The following is a 15,018-nucleotide window of genomic DNA, read 5'->3' on the forward strand; positions in this document are numbered from 1 at the left end:
AATATACCTAATGTCTCTGAACTACAGACTTAAAAATGCTAATTTTTATATTATGTATATTCCACCATCATTTTATTTTAATGGGAATGGTCTCTATAACATGAATATGGACTAGCTCCAAGATAATGTTAGGGAAAAGAATAAGGTGCAGGACAATATATATGATACATTATCACTTTGCTTGAAAGGGAAGGAGAGGAAGAAAGCTAACCTAAGTAATTTTGGTTAAGTTATTTGGATACTGGAATGTTAAAGACAAAAAGAACTGTATACAAATAATGGACTGTATTTAGTAAATCTGTTTCTTACAAGGCTATGACTAGCAATTCTTTCTTCCATTAAATGATTAAGTGATTGAAAGAACAAATAAATTCATGAGGGAGAATTCTCCTTACAGAAAAATTCCAATTATTTAATGAGGAATAAATAAGGCGAATAGAAAAGTATCATTGGAACACCACCCTAATAACTACAGCAGACAAGATTCTCTGATGGATACTAAAATTGGTGAGCAAAAAGTCTAAGACCAGGGTATTTGCATAGTCCAAAGTGTCTCCCTCAAAGTATTTTTAACTACAAAGGAGAAAATAATAACTCTACAGTGGAGAGACACAAGAGACACCACCTTAACCAAATGATCAAGGTTAATATCACCAGTAATGAGAAAGATAGATAGCATGTACCTCCTGATATGATACTGAGAAGGGCACATCACTTCTGTGGTGGTCTTGCCAAAAAAAGCATAACCTCAATCTAATTATGAGAAAATCAGAGAGAGCCAAATTGAGGACATTCTACAAAGTAACTGATCAGTACTCTTCAAAAGTGTCAAAGTCATGAAAGGCAAGGAAAGACAGAGGAACTGCTGCATGTTGGAGGATGCTAAGAAGACATGACAATTAAATGCACCGTGGGATCAAGGACTGGCTCCTCAAACAGAAAAAGGGCAGAAGTAGGAAAATTGTTGAAATCTGATTAAATTCTGTAATTTAGTATGGTACCAATATTAACTTCTTAGTTTTTATAATTATCTCTAGTTATGCACAATGTTAACACTCATAAAACTGAGTGAAAGATATATGGGAACTCGGAACTATTTTTGCAACTTTTCTAGAACTCTAAATTACCAAAACAAAGGTTTTTAAAAGTGAGGAAGAGAAGAAATATACATATACAGACACATTTTTAAATTTCTGAAAAAAATACATGAGAAAAGGATAACTGTACTCCCCACTAGAACATGAAAGCAACCAGCAAACATTTCCCTCCCTACATACCTTTGTTACTGTTTAAGTGTTCATTTCTTTAAAAAAAACACAAATACTTATGAAAAACAAATTAGCTCAAATATGATGTCTTGTTTGAAGTGAAGAATATAATTCAAATCATGGCTCTAGTAAAAGCTTCTTTGAAATATTCCCTTCACCCAACAGTTTGTATATATCTAACTATATGTAAGAGCTTCCAAACTTTATTATAATCAGTATTAAAAACCGTCAATGGAAGAAATGTTACTTCAAATACCAAAACACAGCATTATACATTCTGCATCACTTTCTTAAAAGATAATTTCCAAATGCAATTCATTTCTAAAGTACTCATGTCTAAGTTATTTATTTTAACTGAAATGTTTAGGAAAAAAGTTAAAAGACTTACTCGCAGTCCACTCTCTGACTTAATATCCATGATAGTCAAAACCGTTTCATAAAGAATAGCATTTCCTACATTTTTACTAGTCTCCGTATTTGTGGCAACCTGCAAAGTCACAAGAAGGCAGTATATAAGTGATAAAAAAAAAAAAAACACTTCTGAAAAATATCCAGAAGTAACAAGAGCCATTTTGTGACTGATTACAGCCACCAATCAAGAAAGACAAGTATTGTTCCATCTAACCACCATCGCTCTACTTCCCGCTCCACTAAAATGAAGATTTAAAATAATGCAGATTGAGGGATGCCTGGGTGGCTCAGCAGTTGAGCATCTGCCTTCAGCTCAGGCCACGATCCTGGGTCTAGGGATTGAGTCCCACGTCAGGCCCCCTGTGAGGAGCCTGCTTCTCCTTCTGTCTATGTCTCTGACTCTCTGAGTCTCTCATAAATGAATAAATAAAATCTTTAAAAAATAATAATATAATACAGATTGAATCTACTCACCTGTGCTAATATATCATTCATAGCTTCACTTGAGTCATCATCATTTCGTCCTAAAATTCTTAATAACCGCAAAATTCGTACCTAGTATGCAAAATATGATTAGTGTTTACTAATTATGGCTGGCACAAAGGAACTGACTTGGTATGAAACTCAAATAACTTAAATGAAGTCTTAGATCTCACTAGAAATGGTCATAATTCAAACAGAAGAATTTTAAATATTATCTTTAGAGAAATAATATATACTTCTATGTCTGAATGAAGTAATTAGACAACCCATATTTTATCACTCCACAGCTAAAGTATACTACCACCTGTAGACATATCATATTGATAAGTCAAGTCTCTATGGAGTACTTATTACATATTACTTATTTTATTCTATTAATGTAGAACTGTCACTATTTACTATATCAATGTAATTAATCAGTTAACTACCAAATTTCTGACACAAACTTAAGACGAAAGAAACAGTCTATTCCAAAGGTATTACATTCATTTCTCCAAAATTTTCTTTCAACCTCACCTGCAAAAAGGGGTCACTGATACCAGAAACATCATGTTCTGGTGAATATCCCGACATGATGAGGTTCTTTAGAATACGAACTAATTGGGGCACAAGCTGCAGAAAAGAAAGATGCATCAAATAACAGTGAACATCAAAGAATTTCTCATGAATAGGCTTTTAAAAAGGGTCAAGGGTTTGAATCCAAAAAATTCTACTGATGCCATATGCTGGTATACTGCTGATGCTTGATAAATATAACTTAGGAGTATTTAGGCCAAGAACTCAAGAAGGAATATGTATTTTATCTCAAGGAAAAACAAATGACTTTTTTACTCCAGAGTTATATATACAAAGAAACTACAAATAACAGGAGGTCAGAAAGCCTATGGGAACCAAGTCAAACAGATGCCCACAGGGCATACTGCATTTCTACTTCTACAGAATTTGACATACCTAGGTAACACAAACATGTTCAGTTTTTATCCAAACATCTGAATATAAAACATTACCAAAAATACTGATGATCTTATTAAAATTACAGTCTAAAAATAAACTTCTCTTAAGATAGGGCTAGTTATATTCTTTTCCAACAAACAACAGGGAATACAAAAGCCTCCAACACTAACCAAATGGAAAAGACACATGAAACATTCTATTTTTCACCTTAAGAAGATACCAAGGCCATGAATAATTTCCTACTCTTAACACATAAGATACAATTTTTGGTAAAATTTTATTTCAGCACTGAATTATACACACCCTGTTGCCTGCTTTCTTGTCTCATCTTGTTAATGATATACATTCCTTACAGTCAGAATTCCCCTCCTGTCCTTTTACTTTGCCCTTACAATCTTAACACATGGTAGAAGCAATTTTATGGCTACGCTGAATTTTTTTAAATGCTTTAAATATTATCATTCATTTCATTCTGTTAATCAAGTGCTTATTAAACTCTATTCCAAAATGTGCCACAATAGAAATGTACAGGCTCTAACTAAAAACTCAATTGAGCTATGTTTATAAAAACTCTAATCACCTAAAATTAAGAAAACAAGTGTCCAAAGTGAAGAGAATAGCATCTCTTTTGGAGGCAATCAGGACAGCCCCAATCAATTTGTGGTAACTCAGTTCCTTCTTCTGTGTTCTGGCTCTGTTCCTCTTTACTGCCCAACTCTAAAAGGGGATCACAATTGAAACAAAGACCAAGGTATGCACTCACAACATTGAGGCCACTTTTAAACGTAAAAGAACATAACCTGTATGAATTTAAAGAAGTATGTCCATAACATTTCAAAGTAAGTGATCCATAAGCCATCGAAACAAAATTCTAACTTCAGTAGCTCCAAGATTAAAACAAATCTAAGTTACGGTGGTGACCTATAAATTCTAAACAGAATCCCCATGAAATCTGCCAACTGTGGGGAGATTTATATTAGAGGTAAGAATAGTATAAATTTGCAAACTCCTTTACAATGTAATAAAGCCTGGACCACCTAGTTACAAAGCTCTTCACAAATAGTGGCTCACTCTCCATACTTCCCAAAGGTCTACTTTTTTGTATTACACATATCCCTAATTATTTGTTTAATCTGATTTCTTGGAGAAGTCTTTTTTCCTTGGGCTATTAAATTTTGGAAGTTTTTTTATTCACTGACAAAAGACCAGCACACCACATAAAGTTGCCCTGGGACAAAAAGCACAAATGTCTAAATGCTTAGCATACAAATTCTTGGAACCCAGCTTTATTTTTCAGACAAAAATGCAAGTTACTAAAACTGATGACAAGACAAACAAAATAAGAGGACAAAGGGAAAGGCTGCAGCCATGAAAATCAGTTGATGCCCACCCACTCTACCTCAAGATCCTTTTCGTATTTCAAAATTTCCAGGCAGATTAAGTGTAGGTAAGGGGGAAATAAAAGCTCTAAGTCTGAACTGAGGGATCAGAAGTACATACAGAGCTTTTTATAAAGTATGAGGTTACCCACACATGGCTCTAAAATATCTACTTCAAAAAGAAGCAGAGTTTTGTGCCAAGGCTCCAAACTGATCTGGAATTGCCATCACCAAAGACACTGGGAAACTGTTCAAAGTTTCTCAAGTGAAGATGAAGAAAAGGCAGAGAAGGAGGCTTAGAATTCAGGAAAGGCTGCAACTGAAATCCAAGGCTGACTTTGGAGTGAGAAGTGACAAGACAAAAAACTGGACTAGGGAGTTAGCCAAAAATGCTTGAACAAATAACTCATAGTATTAAGCACAGCTTCAGCATTAGTATATTTTTAAAAGCCACATTTGTGGATGGATGCACAAAAGCTACTAAGGACCTAATGCCAGCATGCACCATCTAAAAGAGGGTTAATTCTTACCTTTTCATTCTAACATACAGCAGGATTCCAAACAGACAACAGGAACAAAACATACAAAGCAAGCATTAGGGACAGATACAGGCCTCATACTATTTTACAATAATTTAATAAAGACATGAACATCTAAGGGGGGAAAAAAAGCCAAAAAAGAACTGCTTTTAGAACCTCATTAGATCTCAAATACAAAGTAATCCCCATTTACTGAGTGATCAGCATAAAAGGAATTAAATGCATGTCACTACCCAAAGTACAGTCTTTCCCAGGCCTCCTTACTACTGTCTTCAAAAGCCAGTGAAAAAAACAAAAATTTCCATTTTATAATGCTGTAAAAAAAGGGAAGAGGAAACTTGGAAGAGCCAGACTTCCATCACTAGTCAACAGCCTAAAATGAACAGAGAGTGACCCTGTGTTATATAAAAGTAATGTCAAATTTCACTTTGCACGGGAAGCCTGGGTGGCTCAGCGGTTTAGCGCCGCCTTCAGCCCAGAGCATGATCCTCGAGACCTGGGATCAAGTCCCACATCGGGCTCCCTGCATGGAGCCTGCTTCTCCCTCTGCCTGTGTCTCTGCCTCTCTGTCTCTCTCTGTGTAACTATCATGAATAAATAAATAAAATCTTTAAAAAAAAAAACAAAAAAACAAAAAAAAAAAAAAAAAAAACACAAAAAAACAAAAAACAAATTTCACTTTGCAGTTTTCACCTTTAAAAAAAAAAAAAAAAAAAAAAACCTGCCTTTAAACACACACACACACCCACACACACAATTCCTGTTTGTAATTTGACCTCAGGTTACATTTCCTGACTTCAGCGTAAAAACAGCAGATAAAGGACAGGAGAGCTTGGTAGGTCTGCCAACACTGAGAGAAGACTTCTATTATGAAAGGGAAAACAACTGTATTACTGCCAGTTCTTATATGCCTAAACCTGGCTTCCAGCCCTACCACACAGCAGGGCTGGTCAAGTCCTTTATTCAGCTCTGTAACTTCTTTTCAAAAGAAAATTCATAAGTGAGGAAAATCATATACTTTTCAGAAAAATCATTTTTCAATCAAGAAAGGCATACAGAATGATACCTACCTTTCTGAAATGTGCAAGCATGTCTGGGCTTCGTTCACACATTTCTGTGAGGAGGACTACAGATGTGTGAAGGACACCTGAAATAAAAGAGCAAACAAAAACTAAAAATGAGGCTATATATTATTCAACTTCATAGAACAAGGCTTTGAGTTCTGAAGGTCAATTCCAAAAGGATAATTGCTACTTTTTTTAATTCCCAAAGAAGCTAAGCATTGAGGCGAATACAAAGGAAGTATTTAATAGATGCCTGATTTAATACTGGTCAAGTCAATCAAATCAGAATATTTTTAACAATTATGTGAGCATAACTGCTAAAAAATGAAAACCAACACAAGTGTCTCTCCATTAGAGAATATCCATAAAGACATGCTCACAGTCCCTATAAGCTAGGTATCATCTGGCCCATATTTAATAAGCTATTAGCTGAGATCTGATCACTTAAAAAGCAAAAATCTTAATAAGATTTTAAATTTCCAGATAAAATCAATCAAAACTCCAAGGTAATTATGGATTACAAAGTGAATATGCTTGTTCCAGGGTGAGTAAAAAGGATCTCACAATAGTCTCCACTAATAATAAGTACCCTAACCATTTATTTGTTCAACAAGTTTATTCTGAGCCTTCTAGGCACAGGACTGAATTAATCAAATTATATATACCTTACTATTTTTTTCTCTTAGCATTTAGTAGGACACATGCATTTTCTTTTCACTAACTTGTTTCACTAACTTCAAAATAAGAATAAAATGTTTTGAGGGGTGTCGGGTGGCTCAGTCAGTGAAATATCTACCTTTGGCTCAGGACAGGATCTCAGGGTCCTGGGATAGAGCCCCTGTCAGACTCCCTGCTCAGCAAGGAGTATGCTTTTCCCTCTCACTCTGCCCCTCCCCCTGACTCATACTCTCTCTCCTGCTCTCTAATAAATAAAGAAAATCTTTAAAAAATAATAATAATAAAATGTTTGGGAAAGGACAGCCATGTTCCATTTAATTTCTCTCATTTTATATAAATATCTGAGTGCCCATTATCAATTCCTATTACAAGTAACCCAAAGGATTTTCATCAATCTTATACTCCTACAATGCAATTAAAAAATAACGTTTTCTTCTATTATAAAACAGCCAGGAAATCAAAGTGTTTTACATATGGAAATCAAGGCTGGGATCACTTATTAGTTACAATGAATATTAGCAACTTAACACAGTATTTTTAATATAGTAAAAGAGGACCGAAAATGAAAACTGAGTTTACTATGAAGGAATCAATCTCTAATTATAAAAATAGGATATGAGAAAACAAAGATTTGACCCATCAGCCCTTCCTGGAAAAGCCTAAGCACAGTAAAAAGGCAAGTCCACTGCACTGAAATAGAAGGCCAACACTGCCTGAGCCTCTTTTCCCTTAATACTTCACAAGTGCATCCAAATCACATTACCATGGTTCTTTTCATTCAATAAATTTTTTGTTGCTGGTAAAAACATCTCCATAAGTTCAGGAACCTTCCTGATGACATGAACAGCACATAGTGCTGCCTATAAAAAAAATAAAAAGGACAAAAGATTTATTTCAATTAAGTCAGGGCAACTAATCTTATAAAAAACACCAACAAAAAACCTTATCATCTAGTTCACCTACTAAAAGAATAAAGAAGAATGAAGTTAGACATCAGATTTATTATATATTAACTGGTTAAGGCTTTCCAATTTATACTATTTCATGAATGAGAACTTTTAGCTCACCTGTCCCTTTGCTCATAAATCCACTAAATAAGTGGACAAAAAGTTCCTAGACTAGACTATGGTTAATATGAATTTATCTAACAAATTAAATATAACTTATGTGGAGTTTCGCACAGTAAAAAATAGACTTAATCTGTGATACTCATTCTTCTAAGATGACCAAAAGGTTTCATAAAAACACCATGCAATTGAATGACATATTACTGCTGTTACTTTTAATAATATCTATATCTTCCCCAATTCATTCTTTGCTATCAAGAAAATCATTTGATAATTAGATAGTCTCTACTAAAGAAAAGGATGGTTTTGGTTTGTTCACTGGAAAGAAAGGTACAAAGACGGATTTTGATTATGCCGGCCAAAAATTAGTTTAATTACTATTTGCTGGAGTTATATACCACAAAACTTTAGATATAGTAACAAGAAAATATTTCAGCTAATTCTCCCCTAGTTATATTTGTGGGAAAATTTTTTTTTCCAATCCACAAAAATGTTTTATTTAATGAAATAATGTACTTTCTGAACAAGAGCAGCCCACTGATTCTTTAAGAGAAAGCACTAGCTGTGGTTTACAATCATCATTAACAGTCCATGATCCTGGAAAACAGCATGGCCCTTGCAACATCTCATCTCACACCATTAATGTGGAGGCACAGTGAGTATCAGCCAGGCAATAGTAAGTGTTCACTTCTTCAGAGTTCTATATTTTACACCTCTTGTTTACGGAGATTACAGGGTTCAAGAACAACTTTCAAAAACAAAAAAATGTTTCTATCGACATATAAAAGCATAAGAGAGCAAGATCATTGTATTCTATTACTATTCCATTTAAATACATCAATTTAGAAAGTGTATTCTAGATCATTCTCTAATAATTATCTAGGTCCCAATGGAACTGCACTTCCAGAGATTCAAAGGCACTAATACAGAGACATAGGCACTAATTAGAAAAAAAGTAAATTCTTAAAATTCTGTTATCACTTTAATACTATTTAGAATCTGATAAATTAGGAAGTAATCAAGTATCTAGGAAATTCAGTAACATTTGCTTGTTTATAAATCATTTCCTTGGAAAAAAAAAAGAGGAATGAAGAGAAGAATTAAAGTGTTCACAATTATCAACTGAAGTTAATCACCAATTAAAAAAACCCACCTCCAAAATTAGTATAAAAATAGATTTTGATTTGTAAACACTTGATTCATATATAATTATTTAGAATATATTTACTGCAGAGAAAGATAGGTTATATCACCAGACCTCTCAAAAATAATTTTGCCTCAAAAAAAAAAAAAAAAAAAACAAACAAAGAAAATTTGCCTCATCTCCATATTATTCCCTAATCCAAATGCAGACATTTGGTTTCATTACCTTTTTTCTTAAGTAAGAATTGGAGGTTTTCAGGAGTTTCTCTACCTCTCCTGCAAGATCTCTGCACATCTCTGAAGAGCCCATGCAGCCGAGGGTACAAAGTGCTAACCCCTGTACATATTGCGTGCTATGATTAAGATCACTGCAAAAGAAAGGAAAAAGGTAGAAATGAATATGCTTTGCCTGGTGCTCAGCATAAAGAAGCTTCACAATCTAATGAGGTAGCTCTGAGTGATTCACAATTTTCCCAGTAAAGAAAATAATGAATAGGATTATTTTGCAAAAACATGTTTAACTTAATTACAAATCACCAATACAGTGAACTGACTGGCAGTGCCTCCTACAGGCTTATAACTCCACGTTTCCAAATACCAAAGAGAAATTAAACAGCATGTTATCTGTTGAAAACTAGCTACCAAAAATGAAAGAAAGAAAGAAAGAAAGAAAGAAAGAAAGAAAGAAAGAAAGAAAGAAAGAAAAGAAAAGAAAAGAAAAGAAAAGAAAAGAAAAGAAAAGAAAAGAAAAGAAAAGAACGAACTAGCTACCTCCAGAATATTCAGCAAACCACGGAAAGTGAAAATCAACAAAGACAGAAACGCGAAACACAACTGTATATTGTATGTTTAAAAGATCCGTGGGGGTGCCTGGATGGCTCAGTAAGTTAAGCACCTGACTCTTGATTTCGTTTCATGTCATGATCTCAGGGTTGTAATATCAAACCCTGCATCAGACTTCCCTGCATGGAGCCTGCTTCTCCCTCTGCCTATGTCTCTGCCTCACTGTGCCTCTCACAGAAAAAAATAAATAAAATCTTAAAAAAAAAAATAAAAGCTCCACTACTAACTACCAAAAAAACCGACTATATGTATACATGAACCAAATCTTAAAAAAAAAAAATTCAGAAAACACGGTCCCCACTACTAGGGAGAGCATTTAAGAAGACTTAAATATCATAACAGAAATACTCTGAAACCTCTAACCTTATGGTATAGTATTAACCTTGATGTATTAATTTTTATACTTTTATTTTTTGTAATCAAGAGGAAAATATTATTAACTAGAAAAAAATTGGCTGGGCTGCCCAGGTGGCTCAGCGGTTTAGCGCAGCCTTTGGCCCGGGGTGTGATCCTGGGGACCGGGGATCGAGTCCCACATCAGGCTCCTTGCATGGAGTCTGCTTCTCCCTCTGTCTGTGTCTCTGCCTCTCTCTCTCTCTCTGTGTCTCTCATGAATAATAAAATCTTAAAAAAAAAACAAAAAACTCGCTAATTAAATCATCTTTAACAAACTATGCTAGATATTTAGTGAGGCCCTGTATCTGGTAATACAGATATACAAGGTTCTATTTCTAACAGACATTGATTACTGTATAAAATTATTTAACAAATCAGCCAGGAAATATACCTTCAGAAAAGCTGAAATATTAAAAGCTTGAACTAGTAAATTCATTACATATTATAATCAACTTTTACTATTCAGAGAGTAAATTATTGTATGAGTTATGCTACTTCTATCAGCTTTAAGAGCATTTTAGTATCCTTTAGTTAATGGTCCTTAAGGATTTCAGTGGCTAAGGATCTCTGGAAGCCCTAAGACAGCTTCATGGGGTCCAGGAGAGCCAAACCATTTTCATAATACTAACTCATTATTTGCCAAATGTACTGACAATTGCACTAATGATGCAAAAGCAGTGGTGGGAAAAATTACAAAAAATTACATTACAAACCAGAATAATGGCACTAAACTATACTAGTAGTCATTGTATTCACTACCACACAAGCACAGAGGATGGAAGGAAGAGAAGAAAGGAAAGAAAGGAAGGAGAGAGAGAAAAGAGGAAAGGAATGTGTCTATTTGTTTCACTTAAGACTGTCTGTGACAAAGCAGCAAAAAAGATTAGTTTTATTAAATCCTGACTCAAATGTATACTGTTTAATATTATGTGACCAAATAGGAAGCATGCATAAAGAACTTCTGCATCCTCAAGTGATGATCTGAGAGAAAAGTACTTGTGCACTTGCAAACTAAACTATGAACTTTTCAAATGTGTATGCTTTTTAAATGAAAAGTAACTGACAGACAACTATAATTATTAAGATTTGGGTATCTGATAGACATCTTCTGGAAAAAGAGTCAAGTTTAGCCTTCACTTCAAGAGCAAAAACCAACAATATTTGTTGCCAATGATGAAATCCAAGCTTTGAAGTAAGAGAATTTTGGAAAATTTGTATTGCCATAATGAAATTCACAGTCTACCAATACTTTAATTCATGAGCCAATTTTTTCCAAATGACTTAGCCATGGTGTTATAAACCTATACATGAGTAAAAGATCCATTCAAAGTGTGAAACAGAACAATGGGTTTTAATATAACAAAGTACCAAACTTCACTGATACAGTTTGAAATTCTACATTGTAACTAATCCTTAAGAAACTACCACTTATGGAGTTTTGGTATAGTATCAAAGAAGAATATCCAGTTATTTGAAAGGCTATTAAAGTCCACAAGATATTGAAAGCAGAGGCAGGGCAGCCCCAGTGGCTCAGCAGTTTAGCGCCGCCTTTGGCCCAGGGCGTGATCCTAGAGACCCAGGATCGAGTCCCACGTCGGGCTCCCTGCATGGAACCCACTTCTCCCCCTGCCTGTGTCTCTGCCTCTCTCTCTCTTTCTCTCTCTCTCTGTCATGAATAAATAAATAAAATCTTTAAAAAAAAAAAATTAACAGTGACCTTGACTTAAAAAATATAAAGAAAAAGAAAGCAGAGGCAAATATGATATCTAGCTATCTTCCACTAGGCCAGATGTATAAAAGACTTACAAAAATGTGAGATAATACTATTTGTCTCATTTGAATAGTTTTTGTTTTGGAAATTTTTTTTTTTAAGATTTTATTTATTCATGGGAGACACAGAGAAAAAGGCAGAGACATAGGTAGAGGGAGAAGCAGGCTCCCCAAAGGGAACCCAATGCGGGACTAATCCCAGAACTCCAGGACCACAACATGAGCCAAAGGCAGATGCCACTCAGGCATCCCTGGAAAATATTTTTTCATTAAAAAACATTACTGATGTTACCATGTAAGGTGTTTATTACTGATCATTTTATTTTTTTTTAATTTTTATTTATTTATGATAGTCACACACAGAGAGAGAGAGAGAGAGAGAGAGAGAGAGAGAGAGACAGGCAGAGACACAGGCAGAGGGAGAAGCAGGCTCCATGCACCGGGAGCCTGACATGGGATTTGATCCCGAGTCTCCAGGATCACGCCCTGGGCCAAAGGCAGGCACCAAACCGCTGCGCCACCCAGGGATCCCCTGTTACTGATCATTTTAAATGAAATAATAAAGTTTTAATCTTCCCTGAACAAAGAAAGGAAAAGAAAGTAAAGCATAAATTAGCCAGGTTTGCTACTTTGTAAGAATTTGAATTTTGAAGGCAAAAATTACTGGTCAGGGGTCCCTGGGTGACTCAGTCAGTTAAGTGTCCAACTCTTAATTTTGACTCAGGTCATGAATCTCAGGCTCATGAGATCAAGCTCCAAGTCAGTTCCGAGCCTGGCATGGAGCCTGCTTAAGATTCTTACTCCCTCTCCCTCTACCCCTCTGCACCCTATCCCGACCCCTACTTGCTCTTTCTTTCTCTCAAAAAAAAAAAAAAAAAAAAAGTTTTCTTCTGGTAAAAATGTTTAAGTCTTAACTATGACTTTATCATTTTAGGCTCCCAGTTACCAAGATATTTAGCTGACTCTTTTTTTTTTTTTCTAAGATTTTATTTGTTTATTCATGACACACAGAAAGAGGCAGAGACATAGACAGAGGAAGAGGCAGGCTCCTTGCAGAGAGCCCAGTGTGGGACTCGATCCCAGGACTGGGACCACACCCTGAGCCAAAGGCAGATAGATGCTCAACCTCCGAGCCACCACGTGTGCCTTAGAGCTGACTTTTCATTCATTTTTTTTTAATTTTTATTTATTTATGATAGTCACAGAGAGAGAGAGAGAGAGAGAGAGAGAGGCAGAGACACAGGCAGAGGGAGAAGCAGGCTCCATGCACCGAGCCCGACGTGGGATTCGATCCCGGGCCTCCAGGATCGCGCCCTGGGCCAAAGGCCGGCGCCAAACCGCTGCGCCACCCAGGGATCCCATCATTCATTCTTTTCAATGATTATGAATGTTTGGGCAGCCCGGGTGGCTCAGTGGTTTGGCACCGCCTTCAGCCCAGGGCATGGTCCTGGAGACCCAGGATCGAGTCCAACATTGGGCTCCCTGCATGGAGCCTGCTTCTCCCTCTGCCTGTGTCTCTGCCTCTCTCTCTCTCTAAAAAAAAAAAAAAAAAAAAAAAAAGTTTGCATTAATACAGGTTCTTAAAATATCGTATCCAATTTTTAAAGATTCCAAGATCTTTAATCACTTGGAGCTTTTCTAGGCCAATGAACAATGAGGGAAACGTTCATTAACATAAAAACTGCTGGTATACTATGATGCCTTATAATACAAACAAAAAGCAAACACACACACACAAACAAAAACAAAAAACACTGAACAAAAAACCCTTACAAAACAAAGAAACCCATTTGTTAACAAATTTTTTTTAAGGGACACCTGGGAGGCTCAGCAGTTAAATGTCTGCCTTCAGCTCGGGGCATGATCCTGGAATTCCCGGGATCGAGTCCCATCTTAGGCTCCCTGCATGGAGCCTGCTTCTCTCTGCCTGTGTCTCTGCCTCTCTGTGTGTCCCTCATGAATAAATAAATAAAATGTTTAAAAATACATAATTTTTAAAAACAAAACTAAAAAACAAAAACAAAAAACAAAACTAAATGATTAACTGGAGCTTGGACTAAAGTGCAGATCATTTCCCAACTATTAGTTCTCTCTCAAAAAGTTCATTTGGGGTCTGGCTAGGTCTCATTAAAATTCAAAAGAAAGGGGTGCCTGGGTGGCTCAGTCAGTTAGGTGTCTTCCCTTGGATCATGTCATGATACCAACTGGGGTCAAACGTTGAGTCGGGCTCCCTGCTCAACCAGTAGTCTGCTTGTCCCTTTCCTTCCCTCTGCCTTCTCGTGCTCTCTAATAAATAAAATCTTTTTTAAAAATTCCAAACAAAGATTTCTTCTTTGCCTGTGTACCTCATTCTTCAATTTTTATCAAGCTACAAACCTATACTTGAGTTTGGTATTAACTCTTTAATATGAACCTGCTGTAAGGCAGAACTGCCAAATCATCAGCATGTGATTGAAGGCTGAAGTAATGAGGGCAACAGAGCATGCAAGAAAAAAATTAAAATAACTCTCAAAGGCCTAGCCAGAGTAAATGTATAAAAGAGTCATGCTGAACATGTAAAATGTAACCTCTACGATACCAAGGATCTCTGCCCATTTTTTTTTCATTCTCCCTCCTTAGAGCTTCTAACAGCTCCTGGCTGTTAGAAGGAATACAATAATAATAGGTATACAATAATATTTATTGAATAAGCAAATCAACTTAGTATTTTCATTAGTATTTATATCAAAGCCATAAAATAAAATTTTCCCAAAATTAAGTTTATAGATTCAATGTATTTACATGACACACACTACATTTACAACCAAATCGTAATTCTCATTTTGGAATTTTCCATTATCCATTGGAAAATTTTTAAAGTAGAACATTATTGACCACAGAAAAGTGTAAGACTTCAATAACTACAAATGTGATCACCTATATTCCCTGCTTCTACTTTGTCAAACAAATAAATAGTGCAAACGAAAAAGAAATCTACAAAGGAGAGGAAATCAACAGACACACCAAAATCATAAAACCATAAA

At 35.5% G+C, this 15,018-nt stretch overlaps 1 protein-coding gene across 1 annotated transcript in view; it reads right to left on the reverse strand.

Annotated features, from left to right (window-relative positions):
- AP1G1 (adaptor related protein complex 1 subunit gamma 1) overlaps nucleotides 1-15,018 on the reverse strand; it is a 79,040-nt gene that overhangs the window by 27,418 nt on the left and 36,604 nt on the right. Inside the window, exons 4-9 of the mRNA XM_025426741.3 lie at nucleotides 9,213-9,354; nucleotides 7,540-7,636; nucleotides 6,105-6,181; nucleotides 2,679-2,774; nucleotides 2,154-2,234; nucleotides 1,657-1,755 (exon numbers count right to left, since the gene is read on the reverse strand). Of these exons, the coding sequence (XP_025282526.1) occupies nucleotides 1,657-1,755; nucleotides 2,154-2,234; nucleotides 2,679-2,774; nucleotides 6,105-6,181; nucleotides 7,540-7,636; nucleotides 9,213-9,354 (592 nt within the window). The remainder of the gene's footprint in view (nucleotides 1-1,656; nucleotides 1,756-2,153; nucleotides 2,235-2,678; nucleotides 2,775-6,104; nucleotides 6,182-7,539; nucleotides 7,637-9,212; nucleotides 9,355-15,018) is intronic.

Source organism: Canis lupus, chromosome 5 (assembly GCF_003254725.2).
Source record: "Canis lupus dingo isolate Sandy chromosome 5, ASM325472v2, whole genome shotgun sequence".
NCBI classification, from domain to species: domain Eukaryota; kingdom Metazoa; phylum Chordata; class Mammalia; order Carnivora; family Canidae; genus Canis; species Canis lupus.